Source organism: Nothoprocta perdicaria, unplaced genomic scaffold (assembly GCF_003342845.1).
Source record: "Nothoprocta perdicaria isolate Ctin4 unplaced genomic scaffold, notPer1 scaffold_5, whole genome shotgun sequence".
In the NCBI taxonomy this organism is placed as follows: Eukaryota; Metazoa; Chordata; class Aves; order Tinamiformes; family Tinamidae; genus Nothoprocta; species Nothoprocta perdicaria.
This window is the reverse complement of record NW_020455754.1, coordinates 4,208,503-4,231,124: the sequence shown is the minus strand read 5'-3', so window position 1 is coordinate 4,231,124 and position 22,622 is coordinate 4,208,503. Positions and strand designations below refer to the sequence as shown.

General features: G+C 45.4%; 1 protein-coding gene and 1 long non-coding RNA gene across 2 annotated transcripts in view; one reads left to right on the top strand and one right to left on the bottom strand.

The window, feature by feature from the left end:
* The first annotated feature begins 1,809 nt into the window (after positions 1-1,809).
* Positions 1,810-6,527, top strand: BOD1 (biorientation of chromosomes in cell division 1). Its single transcript, XM_026047645.1, has 4 exons — positions 1,810-2,052; positions 2,658-2,782; positions 4,525-4,725; positions 5,914-6,527. Exons 1-3 carry the CDS (start codon positions 1,822-1,824, stop codon positions 4,721-4,723), a joined length of 555 nt encoding a protein of 184 aa, XP_025903430.1. The 5' UTR covers positions 1,810-1,821; the 3' UTR covers positions 4,724-4,725; positions 5,914-6,527.
* The window catches only part of LOC112954465, an 82,525-nt gene continuing 65,885 nt past the window's right edge, over positions 5,983-22,622 (bottom strand). Inside the window, exon 3 of the long non-coding RNA XR_003250718.1 lies at positions 5,983-6,034. This is a non-coding gene — a long non-coding RNA (uncharacterized LOC112954465). The remainder of the gene's footprint in view (positions 6,035-22,622) is intronic.

Here is a 22,622-nt window from a genome sequence, read left to right as displayed (position 1 = left end):
TCTGCATAAGAGAAAGAGTCCTGCAAAGGGCAGGAGAAAATTCACGTGAAAATGACCACCTTCTCCTTAGCTCCCTCTGTGAGGCTGCCTAAGCGATTGTGTTTTATGCAGACAGGGAAACATCCCCCTAGCTTCTGCCGCGGGTTCCCTAGTGCCGAGGACACTAATGGATTAATAACGCCCCTGCCTTGCGGTGCGGCAGCGGAGCGCAGGCCTGGCAGGGGAGGGCAGGCCAGGACGGCTGCTCCGGCTGCCCGGCACTGCTGCCCGGGCGCTCCTGGGCCGCGCGCCCTCGGGCTGCCCTCTGCTGGGGCCGGCACCGCTCGCCCCGGCTGCCGTGCCCGCGGCATCGCCCTCCATCCCGGCTCTGCTCCGCAGCCAACACCGGGACCCTGGAGCTGCTCATCTGCAGGAAGAGTCAGGGCCCGTACCCTAAAAACACACCACGAGGAACTAGAGGCTTGCACAAGATTTCTGTGGCAAAAAAGATYGTTTTTACAGTGCTGGTTAGAGAATTGTCAGGAGCGTCAGCCCCTGTCTAGCGCCCCYGAGACCTCCCGTAGCCCCCTTGCCTGCATGGGGCTAAATTAAAAGAATTGCAAGGGCTAAATTAAAAAAAACACAGGGGCTGGTTCACAATGTTCTATATRGTACATTGATAGAAGACTTGAACAAACAGTCCTAACTCCTTCCTAGGGAGCTCACTAGGGCTGGGAATTGTGGCAATTAGATTAACAGAGCCTACACAGAGGGACCCCTTCACGAGAAAGAATAGTATACACAGCAGGACAAGGCCGGCCTGTTCCCCATGTCCATGATTCCCACGTAAGCTGGTCACAAGCGAGCAGCAGAAGGCAGTCGTCAGGAAGGAAYGCAATTCCATGGATACTCTGGAATACCCAAGCAACTACGGGGGTTTATACCCAGCTCTGGYGCAGGCGGTGCTGGGCAGGGGCGCCTGCCACCGGGACAGCCGCCCTCTCCGGCAGGAGGGCACCCAAGCAGCTCCGCAGAGCACGGCCGGGCGCTGCTGCGGGCAGCGCGCGGGGCRGCAAACGCTCCCGTTCCYGCTCCCGTTGCTGCTTCTCCTCTTTCTCCGTCCTCGCAGCTGCCAGATGGAAGGACAGCTTGCGGCGCCGCGCGGAGCTGCTGGGTTCCGCACTGGGGAGGAAGGCAGCACAGCCCCGCACCACACTCACCCCCGCGCGCGCCCTGCCCTCCTGCTCCGAGGCGCAACRGCCCCTGAGCCCCTCAGGGTGCCCACGTCCCTGGGGACACAACGCGGCTTACAGGCACAAGGAGAAAAATAAACGAGACCGACRGGCCGTGCATCAAATTCAAGTCAAGTCAAATTCAAGATCATGTGCAAACTGGTTCTTTTTTTCCTATATTTACTTCTCAACTATATGAACGCCGCGGGCAGCGGCGCCCGAGCCAAGCCGCCGCCGAGGCCGGTTGCAGCCCCCGCAGCACGCGCGGGCCGGGACCCTCGCCCCGCTCCACGGGCACGTTGGCGCCGCGGGCCAGGGCCGAGGCAGCGCCAGAACCGCTCGGGCGGGAACGGGGGAGCAGCGGGGCCCGGGGGAGCCCGCCCGGCCACGGCGCGGCGCCCGCGCCAAAGGCAGCCCCCAGCAGGCGCCGCAGCCGCGGCCTGCGCGCCGCAGCCGCGGCCTGCGCGCCGCCGCGAGGCATGCCGGGACATGTAGTCCCGCCGCACCACCCGGCCGCCGGCAGCCTATGAGCGCGCCGCGCGGCGGGGACTCCCCTTCCCGTGATGCCGCGCGGGAGGGCGGCGCGGCGCCGCCAGCGCTGCCGGGGGCCATGGCGGAGAGCGGCGGCAGCGGCGGGGCCGCCCCGGGCGGCGGAGGCGGCGGCGGAGGCGGCGGGGCGGGCGCGGGCGGCGCGGCCTCCGGCTCGGGGCCCGGCGCCGCCGACCCGGCCTCGCTGCCGCCGGGGGACCCGCAGCTCATCGCCATTATCGTGGAGCAGCTCAAGAGCCGCGGCCTGTTCGACGGCTTCCGCCGCGACTGCCTGGCCGACGTGGACACCAAGGTAGCGCGGCGGGGCCCCGCTGCCCGCCGCTCCCAGGGGCTCCCACACCCCGCCGCCCCCGCCTTCCTTGCGTAGTACCGCGGGCAGGACGCGCCTACACAGACAACACATAAATCCGTGCATGCCAATATTGCATGCGTATGGACCGGTTGCCCCGATTTGTTAATTCCAATAAACAGGAATTGCAGAAGCTTTCCCCTGACCCCTCCGTCCCCCTGGTTAACTCTTCCGTGCCACAGGCACAGAAACAGATCATTTCTTCACCAGCGCTGCTATCACACACCTTCCCAGGACTTACGCGGTAGAGACACAARAGCTGCAGTCTGGGCAAACCGCTTGCATTGCAGTAATAGCACCAAGAGCAGCCAGCAACATTACAACAAATCTAGCCAGCTATTTCAGCTGATAAATTAGCACACGTGCAAACTGCACCTTGCAGTTGTGTCCGTGGGCTAAACMATCCCTCCTTTGTTCTGAAGGCCCAGGCATGGAGAGCATGGGCAGCAGAACRATGGCACACATCACAAAAGATGTGCTCTGAAGGCTTCTTTCAGAGTTTTGTTTTGAAAGTTTTAGCTGTTTTACTGGATCTTTTTTTTTTTAAGCCAGCCTATCAGAATTTGAGGCAGAAAGTGGACAACTTTGTATCTACCCATCTGGACAAACAAGAATGGAATCCAGCAATGAACAAAAACCAGTTACGAAATGGGCTAAGGCAAAGCGTGATTCAGTAAGTAAGCAAAGCTCTGTAAACTTACAGTGATGCTATTTGACAATTTATATATATATATATATATGTGTGTGTGTGTGTGTGTGTGTATATATATCACCTAGGCAGGTATTGCATAGTTACATTTCTCACAACACTTTTTACTGTATTCTGCAAAAGTTCATTATAACAGCAGATACAGTCTTAACCCCCATTAAAATGCTTATATTGGAAACCTACAGCTTTCATAAGTTACCTAGCATGACACTCACATGCACTATCCAGTCAAGTTATTGCCACAAATAGTTAACTCTGCCTGCTAGCAAAACACTTAACAGTTGCACTCATTTGAATGACCTTGGACTTAAGTTTCAGGATTAAAGAAAAAAGAAAAAAGAGCTTATTTCACTTAAAGAAAATTCCCTGGAGAYCCCAAAACTTGCTTAACCATCAGCTGGCAGTAGTCAGACTGGGTTGTCTTGGGCTCAGCCTGATGGTAGGAGCTTTTATACAGTTGTTTAAAATACTGCACTTTCAACGTAACTGGAAAGCCAGTTTGACCTGTATTGTGCCAGAACAAACTAGAAGTCATGAGTAAAAACATCAGAGTCAAGCTAGGGGAGGGGGACAGTAAGAGACTTGTTAACTGTGTTCATGCATGTAAGGAAAGTTATTAGAATGCCTTGTACACAGGATAAAATATATATTTCAGAGCACTCAATAGAAACTACAAATTACTAGTATTTAGCATTAGTTCTAGGGTTTAACCTGTAATCTGAGAAGGCAGCATCTGCTGCAGGTACAGAATTTCCTGCCTTGTCTTCAAGTCCTTGAAATGTCTTTGTCACTCAATGCTTCCTCTTTCACTTCACGTTACTCTACAACTAAGTGCTTGCAGCAGGTAGGGCGTTTGTGCAAGGCCTAGCTGCACAGAAGTAGGGAATTTGAAGAGTCTGTCTCTGCTGCAGGAGCTGAAGGACCTAGCAATGAAGTGTGGCAGATGCCTACGTGGACAACTGACCTGTGCTGGCTGCCCATACCCACATGCTGTTCCGTGGACGTGCTGTGCAGTGACCATGCACACGATCACTCACCAGCATTAATGGCCTTATTAGACTCGTGGCTTCATTTCCAAATGCTGGGCAATGGCTCCGTTTCCTGTCCCCTGCTCTCTTGCAGACATGACTTAAGCCAGCTAGACTGCCTGCGCCCCATAATCCAGGAGTCTGACACAGCCCCTGAAGCAATTAGTCACTTCAGTTACTAGTGCYTGTTCCAGAAACTTTGCTAAATGTGCTTGTTTTCTTAATTAATACCCCCATGTCTAGACTTGCAGCTATAAGGCATGAGTGACAGTAGTGTTATTAGGGGGAAAGCCTTTTCTCCCCGAGTCAGCCAAAAAAAAGACTGTGTTCATACCTGCCCTCCTCCTCAGAATAGTTTGTTTCTCTGGTTTGTGCCCAAGTGTGTTTGTTTGCTGTTGTATTGACCTCATTTCTGCATGAGCCTTATTACAATGGCTCTTGTCCGACACGTCATTTAAGTACTTGGGAGACCAGCTGTTAATTCCATTGGGAGAAGTGAAAGGAAGCAGGGGGAATAGGTAACTGAAACAGCTCCCCATTAAGGATCTTCTGAGTGGGCTGCAGTTTTCACCATATTAATGTTAATTGCAGTTGACAGGAGGGCTCTGGAGAATTCCTGGAGGAGACTGGGGAGAGGCTGTTCAGAGCAGCTGAATGACTCCTTTGTCTTTGTCCAAGGTCAGGAATGCTGGAAGCTGGAGTGGACAGAATTATTTCTCAGGTGGTGGATCCAAAACTAAACCACATCTTCAGGCCACAGATAGAGAAGGCGATTCATGAGTTTTTGGCTGCGCAAAAGAAGGAGGAGAGTGTGCCAGCTCCACCGCCAGAGCCYGAGAATAAGGATCCTCCCGCTCCATCTCAGGATGCGTCCTAAAGGTCTTGTATCTCTGCACTTACTACTTAGAGTTTTCCTATACCTCATCTCTACAGTTTGTGTAATGGTAGAAGAAAGATAGAGAAGGCACTGTATTCCTCCTGGCCTGACAGGGAGGACACTTTGATCATCAGCATGCTGTCAGTGTCAGAAGTCATCTGAGCCACTTCCACTTAAGTGTCTGCTAAAAATATTTTGGGATTGAAGACACGGGTATGATGTAAAGCAGCTATCAAGGAACACTGTGGACTTCGCTAGTGCTAGTTTTGGATCAGGTCAAGAGGCCTTTTATTCCTGTAAGAGCAGGTTCCAGCAGCGATGGACATGGAATTGGCTGGGTAGCTTTCACAGCAATATCAAGTGGATTAAAAATAAATATATCCTGTACCAAAATAAAACTGAAAGTGGAGGGGTGAAAAACTACATGCCTTAGCATTGTAAGTTTTAGTTATCTCTTCCTTACAACATGAACTGGAGTGTTGAATTGTTAGTGACCAAAATATTCACTGCTAGGCTAGTGTCCCTGGAAGGGAAGAACTGTTTTACTGCAAACTGACTGGTTTAAATAGAACAACCTGTATCTTCTCACTGAAAGGACTGAAGGTGCCTTTGTGGGRAACAAGTTTATTCTGGCTTTTGTGATTAAAATAACTCCAAGGGCCTCRTGGGGCTGTAATGGCCACTGTGTCTTAATGCAAATGACTGTGTACCCTGCATATGAGCATTGATTTGACTATTAAGACATATGTCTGTTACTACAGAACCACAGTTTTGATAGAAAACTTAAATTTGCCACTTCCCTGGTGAATTTTAAACTATCATGCCTGAAAAGAAGTTAATGGTGAATTGTTCTTTCTACTAGTGCTTTCTGAAAGCAAAACATTTTCTCACAGTCTACAGCTGATTATTAGGGAGGCAGTAATCGTAGCTGTTTTTCTGCTCAGAATGATACAGCAATTAGCATGATTTTTAACTTAACAATAGAAGCTAAAGAGCCTGTAGTGTCATACAGAGTAATTTAGTCCTTAATGCTTTGCTACACCTTTGCATTTGTCTGCTTCAAATAGTTTMAAGTCAATTAGTAACTTGCAGCTGAGTGCAGCTGTTAATTAATATATTGTAATATATTCTCTATTCAGACAGATTTACTCTYGAAGATGCCATCCCGTAAACTCTCTTTTCTCTTGCAGTGAGTTCCTGCTCCTAAGCAGCTGCAGTTGCAAAACGCACGCCCTGTTATATCGGCAATGGATCGTTTGTTCCATTTGGTTCAGGACTGCTGTCTGCCAAAGATGATCAACATTGTCAGACCTATGGGAAAAATGAGTGAAATTCACATGCACCCGAGTCCTGCATGTAGAGGGACAGCCTGTACATGAAGATATTATTGCTATTTTTAACAGAGCTAGAGAATGTGTTCTTAATCATGCCTTMACACAAGAAGATGAGAAGAAAAAGGGAATCATCATGTCTGGGGGGAGTAAGGAAGTGGTTTGAGATGATACTGGACTTGGGAGCAGAAAGAGAAGTAGTAGGTTTTGGCGGGGAAGGACAGTCTCTTGGAGACTATACAAGAATCATGAGACTTACTTTGATATAGGCCAGATGAGAAGCAGCATCATATGCCTCTGCTGCATAATGCAGCATTGAGTGTTAGGTGCCAAGCTAGATGCAACTCATTGCACTGCCTGCTTTAGAAATACAGTTTCTCGTTTAAAACTGGAAAAAAAAACCACTTCAGGGTCAATTATCCAGATAACAGTTTCTGTTGCATTGCAGGAAAATGTTTACAGTTAGCTATGACTATAGCTGATTTAATTCTTATTTCCCAGGTGACTCTGGGAAGCAAAGGGCACCCAAGTAGGTGATCACTTTCAAAGGTGTCTCTTTCAACTTGAAAGACTACTTTCCCATGACATTTCTCAGGTGCCTGGTGGGACTGCCCTATGCTTTCAGCTTGAATGCATGCAGTGTCCTCTGGATGACCATCAAGTAGAGAATGTGATCAAGTATGCTGCCAGCAAATGTCCAGACTTTTTGCAATAAAAATACTTCAAAAAGCATCTCTGACTCCCAGCTTTTTTTTTCCACACTTTCCTTAAAAATAAATTGAGTCCCAATTCCCAATTAAACTATGTGAGGTTTTAATTCCTAGATTAGACATAGGGTTTTTAGTAGAAGGTCATTAAATAAGATGGCTATCACCAGTCCTGTCCAAGTACTGAACTGACCTTCCTGCACTTCATTTGCATCTTACCCAGGATARGTCTGGAGTGCAAGTTCACTCTGATGCTCTTGATAGTGAAGACACATTCAGCCTTTTAGCTATAGGCTAAAGCTATTCTACATCTTCCTTTCCAGACCRCAGCCTTTTAAGAAGCTAATAACTACATCTGTCATTGAGTAACATTGCAGGATCCTCTGCCTCCTTGCTCTCAAAGGGCTATACAGCTTAATTACAGCCTTATCCATAGAGCTTGTGTGTGACCAGGGAGCTTCCAGCTAGGCTCCACTACCTTTCCAAAACATGTAGTTCGTAGGGAATGCTRCGATTTGACCTTGTATGTATATGCTAAGATACCTGTGCAGAAAAAGGGAATATCTGAAATGTGCTGCAAGCCCTTGAAAAGAGACTTCTGTGAACTTCACTGCAGCAGGTTTGCAGTCTGCCCAGTGCTGCAGAGCCTGACTTACGCATGATCGTTCCATCAATATCCTTAGCCCGTTTAAGTGTTTCTCTGTAATCCAGCTCAGAATGGAAAATCAAATATCTGTACCTTTAAGTGATAGCTGAAGGCCACAACCTTCCCAAAATGGTTTGCAAATCTGCGTTTTAAGATAATCTGGTTTTGTGGCTTGACTCAACTGTGTATATATAAAAATCTATGTTCTTGCTACAAAACAGGGCAGGGAGTATGTGAGGAAAGGACTCTCTTCTGCATGTTGATTTGGCGGTTAGAGATCGCTCTCCAAATCAATAGTAGGTATTTTCCCATAAGGTCTTAAGGGCAATTCTTGGCAGGAAAAGAATTAGCCTCTCACCTCCTGGTAGGCTGTCTTGACCACTTTTTGAAACTGAGCCATTTAACACTTTTTTTTTTTTTCCTCTCCTGCATAAAGAGGCTAGAAAGAGAGCAAGTGGAAAGGAGCCTGCCTCTGCCTAGATAAAGTCTGGATTGCAATAATAGTAGCAAGGGGGTAGGGATCACAGTTCTATGTTAAAATCAGCAAGTAGACGTGGAATTGTTGCAATGAGGAGGGAAGCTGAAGCTGGTTTCCTGCTTCTTACAAGTACTTTAGCTGCCTGTATGAAGTAGTTTCTTTCAATGCCTATTTTTGCAAAGTTTTTCACTGTTAACTCCTCAAAGGGGGTGCTGAGTTGTTAAACTCAGAAAACTACCCCTCTCCCACTGCACCACATCTGTCAGGCACACCTTCAGTTACTCTAGGCCTGTGCACAATGCATAATTTTCACATCAGAGCTGTAAGTCCTAATGAGATTAGGCAGCTGCTCCACTTTTTGGATCGTAGTGTTAAACTTTAGGACTCTGAAGTCTTTCTTTTTTTTTTTTTTTTTTTTTCTCTCTGGATTAGCTCCTTGAAATTATCAAACCCTGGAAACGTGACTTAACCTCTGAGGGGAAACTGAGAAAAAACACCAAGCTCTCCTCTAGATAAGGGAGTGGTAGGTAATGTCCTTTGATATAAACATTAGTCCTTGGCAACTGCTGGAGCAGGATTCCAGAATTAATAGCTCCAAGATACTATCTTCTGGCATGAGGATTTCTATAACAACTTTTGGATACAAAACAGTACCTACAGTAAGARTGAAATTGTTCCCTTTCTAGGAGGATGCCAGAGTAAAATTAACGTATAAGCCAGTTTTACATCACGGTGCTGAGTCTGTTAAACACAGTCACACCCGCAGTGACGCTCCCTGTGCTTCCCCCTGCGCTCACACACCTCCAAAGGCAGCAGCAGAGATGGTCCTGCTGTGATCCCTACCCTGCAGCTCCAGATCAATCCCTGCATTGCCCGACTTTTCCCAGATATGCTGCTCAACTTGCCCACGGAGCAAGCAGAAACAGCCAGAGAATATGGCRAGTTTGACTGGCCTAAGACACTTGAGTAATTCAAGAAGTAATTAGATGCCTTTGTGGAGATGAAGGAGCTGGACAGTAATTAGGAGGATGAGTCTCAGTGGATCAGACAGGCCTTTCCCCTAGTGCTTCTCAGATTCAGGTTGACTGTTCCTGTTTCCTGYCTGTCATTTAATACCTCAGATTGGCCTTCTCAGATTATTTCACCAATACCTTTATTTGGTTTCAGGAAATTGCAGCATTTTTTCATCTGATACACCAATATTGTAAAGGAGCTTAAAAGATTTTCTGCTTTCTTGGCTTTTGCCTGTCCTGACCACATGTATTTGCTTCTGCAGAGCCACAAGAGTCCAGCTGCAGCTTAAAGAAAATACGCGGGGAGTTGGAGCTGCATTCTTGGCAAACCAGTCTTGCCGCTCAGCGCTGCTCTGCCCTGTGGCAATGCCAGGCTCCCAACCCTGACTCCACAGGTGGGCACGAGACCGGGAACAAGGAGGTGCGAGATCCCTCCCGGCCACTGCTCATGGCTGTGGCAAGAGGTTTCACCTGCCTGGACCATCAGGTGAAGATAACTCTACTCTCCTCATAAGCCCTGGGCCCAATATAATAAACACCCACAATGAAAGGAACTGTGTGTTGGAAGCCTGCGACAAAGATTTGAGAGGTGGACTGGCAAGTAATGCAGATATAAACTCACATGCCTCTCTAATTTGTAGTCCCACTAATGAAGCTAGGTGAAAACTACAGTTTGAAAAGGCTTTTGATGAACTCCTGCCACATTTTCTGAAGTGCTTTCGGTATTTCCCTATCTGCTCAAGCTGCTTTAGAAGCAAGCCAGCAGGGGCAGGATGCTTGCAATTATAATGCATATGTATGWACACATACACAGACACACCAGGACATATTGTTACATCACGTAATGAAAGGTTCAAAAAATGTCTTTTAGAGATCAGTATGGGTCAAGCTGCAAGATCTGAGCTCCTCTGCGCTCCTTAGCTTCTAACCTTTTAAGTCACTTCAAACAAGACCAAACAAAATTCACACATGAGCCCTAATCTAAACTTGACAGTCAATGCCCTTTTGTATTTGGAAGATTTCTGTTCTGAAATTCAGTGATGCCTACAAGGCAAACTATTTTTTTTTTCCCAAATCCATCCCATTCCAAAATTTCCTTCCTCCATGTCTCTTTTGAAAAGCTTCATCTCTGAAGTCAGAGGTAGCTACAGTACTCAAAGATGAAACTAAAACGAACATGAAGCTACTCTTGACTCTCCTCAAGATTTCCTTTTTAGACCTCAACTATAATTCTTCATAGCTTTGTATATTAATATGCCATATATAAATAAACCCCAGTAAGTTTCCTAAAAATAATGAGATGGCTAATTCACTAGCACTCATGAGATCATCTTAGAGTACAGAAAAAGAAGTTGGTACATTCAGTACACATACACATCAGTGAAGTTGTAATGACTGGGCATTATAGCTGAAATCCTATGGAATCCTCTTGAAATCCACATCCTGCAGACCGGACTAGGGGGTTGAGTTATGCCATTCCTTGTCAAATTGTGACTACAGAATTAAAAGCAAACACAGACCAGTGAAACCCAGTTAYGAAAAGCTGCACAACTCTTTTTACTTTCCCATCCGTTTTCCCCGCTCCATGTCAAAATCTGAACTGAATTCTTAGAAAAGTTTGGATTTTTCCCTTTCATTTGAGAAATATCTGACAGCAGAAGTCAACTGCCTTGTGGCAGCTCCTCTGGGAAGCACATGTGGTGCTCGCCACAGACCACRCAGAGCAAGCCTTTCAGAACCAGGGTGATCTCCCTAACAGGAGCTGGGAAACGCAGTAACTGCAAGTGCAGGCCCTGCCACAGACCTGCTCTAATTGCACCAATATAAAAATGGGCAATGGTAAAAGTGACTTTTTCTTTTTTAATGTAGGAAAAAACAGAGGGAAGCAGTATTAACCTATGTCACCTTTTCCACAGGACAGATGCTCAGGTTTTTAAGATAAAATGCACACATAAAAGATGGTGATGGTATCAGATCACCTTAGACCACAGCAGTAAAGCTGGTAGAAGATAACAGCGAGCAAAAAAACATTCATCTCATTATTAAGTCTCCAGGTGTTTTACAGAGCAAACAAGTAACACAGTGGTATCTCATTAAATATATCAGAGTAGTTTGAAAAGCTGGGAATACGAGGCAGCCCTCTGGTTCAAGGGAAAATATTCCTTGGGACATTTCTCTTCCTTCACGCAGCACAAAGCAGTTGGAAACATACGATAAACTTCACATTTGTAATTAGCGCATCCCCTAGTGACTTTGTGGCATAATCAAAGTCATCTTCAAAATCAATCTGATTTATCCCTAGAGCAGAGGAAGTCTCTGCAGAGCCTTCTCCACCCATCACACTCATTCCACTCAGTTGTGGTGCAAAAAGGCCTTTCTTCACCCCTAACCTCTCAGCTGAAAGCAATGAGCAGTCCTGCAGCGAGCTAGAGCAGCAGTCAGCACAAATCTATGTAGCTGATCTCACATTCTGCATTTGAATAACTTGGAATTTGAGAACTGATTCTAAATTACCCCAATGCAATTCCGTTTGCATACGAACAGTTGCAACTAGGCAGGCTTGTTAGGTAGATGCCAGTAACCAAGCACCTCAATGCAAACATATTGCACGAAGGGAGAGCAAATGAGAAAGAGTAAGATGTTGATTATTTGGTTGATTTCATTGGTACCCAGGCCTTACTCATCTCTAATACACTCCCACATTAGAGTRGTATAGGTTCAAAGTTTAAAATCATTACAAAATTCACAACTAGACAAGCTTTGAATCTTGATACGAGATGACCGAGACGCCTGGAATCTCAGACTACAGGCCAGTCAACAAAACTCGTCTCTGGGGAAAAGAAATAATCATCATGACAAGTCCAAAGCAGAAGTCAAAGAACTTGGCACAAGAAAGATCAAACTTAGGAGTCTCATCAGGGTAGTGCATCAAACTATCCAGCACTCCAAGCACTAAAATAGCCACTGCCCAAGTATACTGAAACCATACTGGAATTAATATAGTTCTGGGATCTCAAACTCAAAACCATTTGCAGCTCCACTTCCTCTTCTGTTTTTAGGACTAACACGAATGCTTTCAGTGASAAAAGCATTCACCTTTCCTGAAGCTTTTCCTGCTTCACAAAAATAAATAAATAAAAGCTCAGTGCAGTGCAGCCATTCTGAATCTGGCCATAAGAGGGAGATAAACTATTGCTTCATTTTTCAGTCTTGATGTTACCTTAGGAAAAAAAAACAAGCAAATACAGGATTTCAAAGTCTTTGCTGACTCCTAAGTGAATCAACTTAGCAAGGTGTGGAAGAAGTTCTCACAAAGAGCTTCCATGAACTCTGACTATACTTGTCCAATGCAAATCACAGAATATTTGAATTTCGAGAGGTTTAATAGTGGGAAACATATATAAATTACRTTCACGAAGAGTTGGGGAAAGAAAGCAAATAGCCCAAATGATAATGGACAAAAACACAGATTTAGGATATGAAACTGTAAATTCTAAACTTCCCCAATCTGAAATTCAGTAAAYTAGGCTGGCATTAACATAGCGAGGGCAAAGCACTAGTGCTAACACCTGGGGGCCCTGATGTTAGTGCCATGAGATGGTATCAGAATCGTTGCTTTATTCTTGCACTTTGTAATTCAAGTTCCTAGCCCACATCCCTGCCAAGTCAGCCTTGGAAACATGACTGGGCAGTAACCAGTGCAGCAATAACTGCCTTAGTCTAGACACCATGAGAAGCCACAGCATGGAGAAATGCACCACCTCAKCCCTCAGACTGGAGCCGGCTCCACCAAAAACTCCCTCCAGGGAGGAGCCTGGAAAAGGGGGCACAGCAGCAAAAGGCAGCAAGTCCAACCCGCYTGCACAAGGACCTGGTATTTAGACTATTTCATCTTGCTGACTCTCATACAAGAAAATTGGTGCCTTTTCCATTGATTTTTTTTTTTTTTTTTAAATGACTGATAACCATTCCCTGTAAGGGAAAACAAATATTCATGGTCCCGCTCAGGTGCTGGTTCCGCAGGGGATCCCCATTAGGCAGCAGCCTGCAGTGGGCAGAGGTGGCACCTTTGGGAAGCCCAAGCAACTCTGATGATAAATACACTCACTTTGGAAGGGATTTGTGACAGACATATAAAACCATGACATCCATGAGTTTCCTATTTCATTGCAGCTCAGCAGAAGAGAGAAAATAATCCTGCTTCACAGCATACACATAAAACTTCTAATTTTCTACAAAGAGACAAAAAGGTAGCAAAAAAAAAATCAGTGAGAAAAGACTTTATAAAGCAACTTTATAAAACTCCCCCCCAAGTGTTCTCATGTGAGATGCCACCACATCTAACTGCTCCACCCAGATCTGCAGGTAACAGCATCCACCTCCATGGGGTCGCATCCTGCTGTGACTCAGTCCTCCAAGCAAGTTCTTTCCAAATGGGATTTCTAGTCCAAGCCAAGCACACTCCAACCCCCTCCCCGTCTCCCACTCCCCAGCGGCAGAGGGGAGCAAACCCATGGGGAGGCCCATGTGGACCTTGTCTCGGAGAAGCACCCGGCCCCAGCACCCATGTTAGAGGGGTGCTCGCTATCCCAAAGCCAGGGAAGTCTTCCAAGCTCACAATAAAGCAATACGGCCCTATAGGACTTCCTGAAGACTATTCCCAGGGGTTTGCRACTGATCCCAGCCCGTATCCCCCGCAGGGACAGATCCGCATCCCAGTACTGGGCCTGGGGCATGGAGATGAGGCCTGAGCCCAGGTTGCTATGGCAACAGCACGTTATTTAACCATTGTTTAACCCAGGGCGCCCTCCCCGCCGCTGCCACTGCCGACGTGCATGAGCGCGGGTACAACTTTTTATGAGGGTGGGTTTGTGTTTTGTGTTTTTCCTCTTCCTCCCCCCTCTCTCGCATTTATGTGAAGCAGCCGACTGTCTGTCCCTGACAGCTGGCGCACGAAGCGGCCACTTTGGGAAGCAGAGCCCTGAGGCAGAAAGTGCTATTTCTTTTACGGCTCCTGTACCCAGAGATTGCCTTCAGCAAAGGGAAGGGAGGACAGGTGAAAAAGCACTTTATAAAAGGACAACCTCCAGGCTTCCCCCCCCCCTATAATTTTAGGCACAAGGTATTTAGGTCTTTTTTTTTTTTTTTTTTTTTTTTTTCCCCCAGGCAAGCACATTCTTAAAGACCAATGCCGAGCTCTACTCCTCTCCCCCAAACACTTTGCCCTTGCCCCTCACGGTGCTCATGGTGTTGGTAGATCATCTGCTACTGGGTGGCTCATGGGCCGATATGGGGACCTGTGGGCCCTCAGCGCAGCCCTCCCAGAGCAAGCCCATGTTTTGGTTGGAAAGCACAGCATTTTGGTTAAGACTGACTCTCAAATCGCATTCCCTCACAGAGGAGCTATTTGGGGAAGCCAGTCTCCTCAGCAGAAGAGGCTCAGCATGTCCACATCGCCCTGTTCCCRGTCGGTTAAGCTGAGTTCTTACAGGTTTTGCATTGCCCAGAACAAAGCTCTTCCTGTCAGGCTTTCATTAGGGGCTGCTGCTGACGTGCGGATCGAGGCAGCCCCGCGTCCCTACCGAGGCCTCGGCGTCCTGCAGGGCTGTCTGAAGTAAATTATAGTGGGAATTTATGTGTGAAAACAAAGAAAGTGCATGGAAGTTCTGCCAAGTCTGCAAGTACCATCTTCAAACCGTGATGTCCACGGCCGCAAGGGCTGCGTCATAACAGGGAGCACGTTGAAGTCAATAAGAGGTGCCAGAAAGCTCCTAAAAAGAGGCATTTCTCAAGAGATTTSCTGGCCAACTCTGCAGACACAAGAAATGCAGACACTTGGGTATGTTTTGAATTAAATATTTGGTCCCTTTGCAGTTTGTCTATCAGTAGTGCAAACCCATGTTAGAGGGGTGCTTGCTATCCCAAAGCCAGGGAAGTCTTCCAGGCTCATAATAAAGAAATATGGCCCTGTAGGACTTCCTGAAGATGACTATTCCAAGACTGTGGACAAATCTGAATTCTTTTGATTAACTGTCATCTTATTCAGCATTAGAAGTTTTCCAAAGATGATCAGCTGCCCTGCGCTTGATTTTAAACTTCCCAATCTACCCTCTCAAGCTTAGCAATTTCTAGTATCCCTCAATGGAAAACCTCTCAGACCCTGGAGAACAACTTTACTCTGGAGGAAAGCCTCAGCATTCAGAGGAGAACCAATCCGAAAATCAGTAAAAAGAAGGATGACAGAACCTGCCTTTCCCMTACTGGTCTGAATCTAGCTGTGATGAAAAAGTTGTATTCTTGTATATGTAACATGTATGTCATCCCTTGCCTCAGTGAGAGCACTGTTCTGGACTGCAAAGAGTGGAATCAAAGGGGATAATCAACTAATGAAGTGGATGAAGCAATGGCAAAACTCTGAYACTGGCCTGAAGGACACCAAGGCACTAGAAAGTTATTGGAAGCTAATCAATGGGGAATATTTGCAGCCAAACCAGCAGTTTACACTTTTGCAAGCATTAACCCGGGGCAGTTGCAATGTGTGATCTCATCCAAGAGAAATAAATACATGAAAATCTTGTTCCTGGGGATTGGAAAAGGGTTCCAAAAGAAACAAGTCTACAAGATACTGGTTCATAATACTAATTAAATCACTCCCACTGAAGAACTTGGTGATAATACAAAAGAATTGCTCAAAACCCCAATATTAGAAATGTCTGGAAAGCTTTTCAAGTTTCAATGCAGAGAAAAGAGCCTGAACAAACACAGACATCCCTAAACTGAGTTTGAGGAATATTAAAAAAGAGATTTAAAAGAGAACATTGAAATTGCCTGTGCGACAAGCCTAATTCAGTCCTATTCACACGAGGCCCTTCTACCAACACTTATCTCACTCTGCTAAATAAGATATTACTGTGTCTTAAACCATATCATCCTCAAAATCTGAATTAAGTTTATAAAAAAACCATGAAGCAATCCTAAATGGGAATCAAGTTGCATAAAACCTTAAAAGTTCTAGGAATCCTAAACATTTTATTAGGTGAAATAACAATTCTGCAGTAAAAATAGCTTTGAGTTTCACTGTTAAATCTTGCTTTTCCAGATTACTTTGAGGTTTCAAGATGTTAAGAGTTCAGCCTGCAACGTACCTTGCAGCATCAGGCAGGGAATAAGTTTGTCACATTATTTGCCACTTCTGCAGTCAGCCATGCCATCTCATTTCTAGTTGAAGATGGTATTAAGTACAAAAGAAGAACAGTATCTAAGGGGACTGTAAACAATCAGAAAACCAATTATGACAGTTCAGTGCTTGGCAATAACTTCACCTTTCCCAGGTGTCAAAAAACAGGCTATTTTTACTGAAGAAAAAAAGATAGAAACTAAGGCTTATTTGGACATTTGCAGCAGAAAGCACTTTAAAGTGATTTGAGTTTTGTAAAGGAAAATTGTGTTTGGAGGTAACTGAGCACAGGGGCTTTTATTTCTGGAAGGCCACTTTGCATCTCTGTACAGGATCAGCCTCTTGACTGGAAGTCAGTGACTTTTAAATACATGTAATATTTACTTTTTTCACTCTGGGCCTAAGCATTTAATAGGTTTTAATTTTAGACTTTGGCACTGGACAAGATGAAAGTGGCACAACAGGCTTGCACTTTCTCCTTTTGGACACATCAGGACTTTCTTTTTTCAAACTGTTTTTCTCTGCTTCATGTGAATGATTCCTCAGTATACACAGGAGCTCTAACCATCCCCCAAACTACATTAATTCCTTGTTTTCCTCCCATCCCAATGCAGCCTTAGTTTTGTCTGCCTCTCCACCACCGCCATCCTTTCCTTTGCAGTTAGTGTCATCACGAACCTAGATCTAGTCCAGATTTATTTATCCATCGGCTCCGTTACTCCTGCTTGGGCCTCATGGATCAGCCATGGMTAAAACTTTTTTTCCTGAGCATCTGCTGAGCGCACCAAGTCTGTTAGTTCAGACACACGTTAGCTCCATGTGGCAGAAGCACTCGATCCATTGTAATATTGAGTTACATCACGCGGCTTGCAGCTATGTGACCCAGAATATTTGACCTGATGTCAGAAGGGGCCTAGGCCCACTGAGATATTTCCCTGAGACACTCTGTCCTCCTTCTACCAAAGGAATCTGATCCAGCAACAGGAAAAAGTGAGAATTTTCAGCTGTCCCCATCCCATGTGAAACGGTCAGGAAAGGACCTGCTGTGTGCTACATGTGCCTGATGTAAGGTGTCCCTTACCCATTTGCTTTCTCCTCTTCTGTGGGTACTAACTGTAGGTATAATTTCTAATGTCTGGACAATATTTTACAATAAAGTATTTTTTTCCACCTATACCAAGTATTTTTCTTTTTTCACAGTACCTTTGCTTCCTACACCCCTCAATGCACTTTCAGGCTTTTGAGRTGCTAAGCAGCCGATAACCCTTTTCTCCATCAAAATCAAAGCTAGCCAAAGACATTCATTATCTTGCAGAGKCAACCCCTGTATTTGTGGAGTGTACTTCCTCCTTTCCTGAGATCCAGACATCTCTTGGAGCACAGAATGGCACATTTAACAGAAATAAACCACAACACTTTAGGAGAGAACATAAACAAAAGCTGCAGCAACATGAAACTACAAAAAAAAAAAAATGAGTAATGCCCCAACACATGCAACACRTGCTGTGGGATCTTCATTGTTCTAACTCGATGACACCTCAGTTCTACATGACATCAGAAACTCGGGCTTTCCCACAGTAGACTGTGTCAGCTCACAAGCATCACTCACTAGCTCAAAGGCAAACTCAGCAAACTAGTAACTTCTCATAAGCTACCTTAGTCCTTCACATCACAGAAGCCCCACTAAGTTATATGGCTTCCAACAGCAGCAAGGTTTCCATGGGACACTCCTGGCTTAACATTAGCCTGGCCTGCACCTGCTTAACCTTCACTTGACTGTCATGCAAAAAAAGACCTAGGGAATAAGATGAGAAAAAATTCTCTCAAAATTGAACRCGAAGAGCACCCTCAAACAAGCTTTCTCCCCTACATGGTACACACTTCACAGATATCTATCAACCCCGAGTCAACTGTGCAGGGGCACATTTTGGTCAAGGTCTTTGACCTTGTAGACGCTGTAGAGGCAGGTGATCCAAAACATAGGCTGCTGACAGAACCGTAATTTGTTGGCCTATACAATACTGCAGGCAAGAGTGTCAGTCCGTAATTGTTTGAACTGGCTCATGAATCCATACAGTATCTAGAAATCATGCTTCATTGGGTTAGAATCATCTAGAATCATCCTTCGTTAGTATACAAAGGAAAAGCACTTGACACTAAGAACCCGCTGCTCTCATTCCAGCTCCAGCTGGGATTCCATGCTTGATTTGGGATAATCTTTTTAAAGCCTTTGCACCCACTCCCCCAATTTATAGAACAGGAAAGTAGCAACAACCTTTCCCCAAACCGGTTTTGTGAGAATTAAGATCTGAAGTATGTTCCGAACATTAAGAAATAGTCCCAACACACACCCAAAGTCACTGTAGTTACTTTAAACTGATTGCAATAATGAAGATAAGTGCAACCATAGAGTCATTTGGAAAGTCTAGACAATAAGCACATCAATCAAGGCTGCTTCCTAAGGCAGACATCTAAATAAACGCTAACRACGTGATTTATAAAACACCCCTGACCCATGAGGACTGCAGTACTAAAAAGTGATAGCAGCAGCTAGAACAGACTGTCCGTTTAAAAGCAAAATAGAACATTGAAAAGCCAGAAAGGAAAGCAACAGTTTGTGAATTTCAGAGCTCTGAGAAAAATTGTACCTTTGAGCCAGGCTTTTGTTCAAATGGAGCTTCCCCCCTCCCCGCCCAGACCTCCCTTACTTTCACTGCCTGTTTTATCATTCATGCTTTTCACTGGTCACGTACCCTGATGCTACAAGAATGGCCAGACTATGTGCCTAACCGGAGCCTACTAACATCAAAAGATTCCCATTGACTTTAACAGACACTGGAGCTAACCCCCTATAAATCACTGAAGGTCAGTGATTAAACAGGCAGTCCCTTCTGAATAGTGGAGATACCAATATAACGCCCCTGAAATTTAGTTCCTATTTAAGTCCAAACATGCACACTTGGAGGCAATTCTACGACCTGTCTGATTTACCTCATAATTCCCCTGAAAAGACTATTTCAAAGAGAAGGAGAAATAGTTTCTCTCCAAGCCGAGTACATTCCTAATTGCACTCCTACTTGGGGTGTTGTATCAGCTTTGCTCTATTTCCCACTCGTCAGCCCAGTGACAACCAGAGGTGGAGCTGAATCATGCCCACCTCCACGCCAGCAGCTGCGTTCCYATCCAGCAGCTCCTCAAGTCCTGACGTGGACCACAGACTTCCAGGAAGAGGCTATCTGGAAGCTGGCAGGCGACATGAAGTAATCCATGGTCGAGGTTCTTTTGAGGCCCGTGACACAGCCTCTGAATCTTAAGYTGATTTCATTAACGTAAGCAACTAATTGACTGGCTGTCTGGCTCCTCGCGAGCGTTCCCAGGGCACTGGCACGGAACAGCCGTGCCCGCCAAGGCAGAGCGTTCACAGCGTGCTCCCCACCTGGCTCATTTTCACTGGTGCATAAAGAACAACTGACACATGCCCCATCTCCGAGGGCTTGAAACGTGATTAAAGTCACACCTTGCATTCACATCACGTGAATATTTGACCATGTCATCTGCCTGAAAAGCGACTGTTCTCCTGAAGTCCACCCTGCGTTGGTCAACACAACCATCTTTCATTTCTCCCTCACCCCCTAGCACCCACTCCCCAGCCCCTTCTGCCCAAAGCAGCACTGGGCTGACAGGCTGGATGACATGCAGATGATATTCGGCCTTGCCCCCGACCTTCCTAAAGCCGGATATCTCCAGGAAATCTTATACCACAGCAAAGGCAAAAGGTTCAGCTCACTAATGGGACATACAACTACTCCTGACCCCAGGCCATTTGAGTCATCTTTTTCCACACATACAGCTAAAAGCATTTTTAAAGTAAGCATTTATAAACACTAATAAATATATAATAGCTCAAATACTTTTTTGTTTAGAAAAAATGACAAAATTACTTGATTAGAAAAAAAGGAAATGTTCAAAGAAGCTTTTGTTCAGAATTTTCTGAATCTGRCAATCAAAGTAAGAATTATTGTTGATAAAACTTACTAAAAGATTGAAATTTGACTTTTTTGGTCCTCTAGTCACCTGGTAGATAGAGAAAAGATATTCTAGAAATCCCCTGAACCATTATTTTTAATTCTTCTCTCCTGGGTTGTTGCACAGTAATTGCGCATGAGCTTGAGCAGGAGCTCTCGGAAGCTCCGGCAAGCCACGATGGGAGCTTGGGGAGGCCAGAGTTCCCATCGTTTCCAGCTGCGCCGCTGCCGGTACCAGGTGCCCCACTCAGCAGCATCTCCCAAGGTCCCTCTCCAGCCCTTGCTCCGGCCCGCACAACCCCTGAGCAACCCCAAACGCTTCCCCTCTGCCACAGTCCTGACGTGCCTCTAGATGGCTGTGCAGCCTGTCGCATGGCAGCGAGAAGGAGAGAGCCCAGACACTGTGACGGGGATATAAGAGATTAGGAAGATATTAGATTTCAGTCTTCCAGACATTTGTGTGAAGCTGCTTCTTCCGCTTTAACTACTTGCCTTTTAATTCTTCAATAAGCCAAGGGCTGTGTCCAGACTGTGACCAATATGCTATTGCATATATGTAATGGTTTAGAAACAAGCCACATTCTTTGCTGAGCTACAGAGTCAGAGCACAGCCATGTTTTTTGTGTCACCCAGATGTTAGCTCATAGTTAATTTGCTTTCAAACAAGATTTAGTGTCTTGAGTAAAAAAATGTAGCACAAGTTCTACTACGTCACCTTTAGCTCTCCTTATGCTTTCTAAGCAGTCCTGACTACCAGAGTCCTTGAGGTTTGAAGCAAGGATAATTTGTTCCCTATTTTTACCTTTTTTTTTCCAGGATATATTTTAATTCTTAAWCATACAGCTGATTTTGCTCAGTCCTGTTCTACCATTTATTTCCCTGTCCTCACTGCCCTTTGCAGTGCTTCCCAATTTAGTATCAGCTGAAAATATAATTCCTGTGCTATTTGCCTTATCTTTTTGGCATCACTAATAGAGATAGCAAAAGGTGAGAAACCAGGACTCGGCTTCTCCAGAAATCCTTGGGAATTCATCCCAACTCTGGACAAGGTAATCTAGTCCCACAAAGGCAAAGACAGCTCCCTAATCTCTGGAACTGCTGCAGAGTGTCAGATGAAGAATACGTGCTGTACTTTCCCAGTGCCAAGGAAAAGCAGTTATATCCTGATTATCTGATGATGAAGAAAAAATGCTTGGAAAAGTCCCTGAGAAAAGAGCCTTTCCACTCAAGCGAGCGTCCCTGTTTTGAAGAAACACAGACTGAGCAAGCGGCAGCACAAGGTGCTGTGCACCCAGTCTCAATGTTCTTGTACCTTTGGCAAATTTCAAATTGGGAGCAGCTGCTAGCAAACTAGCACGGATGTTTTATAGCTTGCTGACAATGCCAGATTCTGCAGATATTACAGTCTGTACTCAGTGGCATCTCTGGAGTATTCCTTTTTTACAAGCATTTCCCAACACACAACCAGGAATGCAGAAGAACTCCCCGCATTTGTGCCAAAAGGGACCAGGGATTGTTCGTCCTCTTCCACARTTGACCAGGACCTGCTCCCTGATCCGCAACCAGCCCCGGGCGATATTAGCTCCGCAGAGGAAGTGCAGGCTCCCACTCACCAAGGTCTTCATTCATGTGATGGGATCTGTTAGTTGGTACTGGCACTGCTTCTATTACCAAACCTCGTTCTCCCTGGCTTAACAAATTATTCATCCCACCCAGCAATAGCTAGTTTCAGAAAGGGAACTTAGAACATTTGTTTCCTAGAGGTGAAGGGAAGCCTCCTCAATTGCTAGTTAAGCAACTGAAAGTCTTTGTTTGGATGTAGTAATATAAGCGTAAAACTACAGTAGGAATTAAGACAGATTAGAGGATTCCTATTAGTCAGAAGTGAATCCTGCCAGGATGGGATTTTTTTTCCAAGAGGCCAAATATAACTTATCCCTAGGGAGCTGCCTCTAGAAGTGACACCTCAGTGGTCCTTGCAGCCTGCTGAAGAGTTTCATCCGCAACCCCATGGTGACACGACACAAACCCTGCTCACAACTAAATCTGACACTGTCRCAAAACCATCATTTTTAGCAGCTTCACCTTATCAGCATTCATTTTCTTTCTTTAGCACTTGGACTTGTTAGGTTTGGGCAGTTGTGCCAGGACCGTCCTTTCCATAAGGAATAAGATAACACCACTCTTTCCCATCACAAAGCCAGATACCACCTCAAGGGCAACAACAAATCAGGCAGTGCAAATTAAGTACAGTGCCAGGGAGTAAGTTTTTTTTTTTTTTTTTTTAATTTAACAGTTAAACAGGTTTTTTTACTTATTTTTCCTTTAACTTGAAGATTGTTAAAGGAGAACCTAAGACAAGAGAGTGTATAACCTGTAATTTTGAAGTGCAAGACTGAATAGAAATACCTCTGGATTAGGCATTTAAAAAAACTATACTTTTTTTCTGAAAGAATAGGGAAACAATATTATGCACCTGAGTATTTTGGAGCTCCTGAGACTTCTGGATGCAAGCTGCCCAA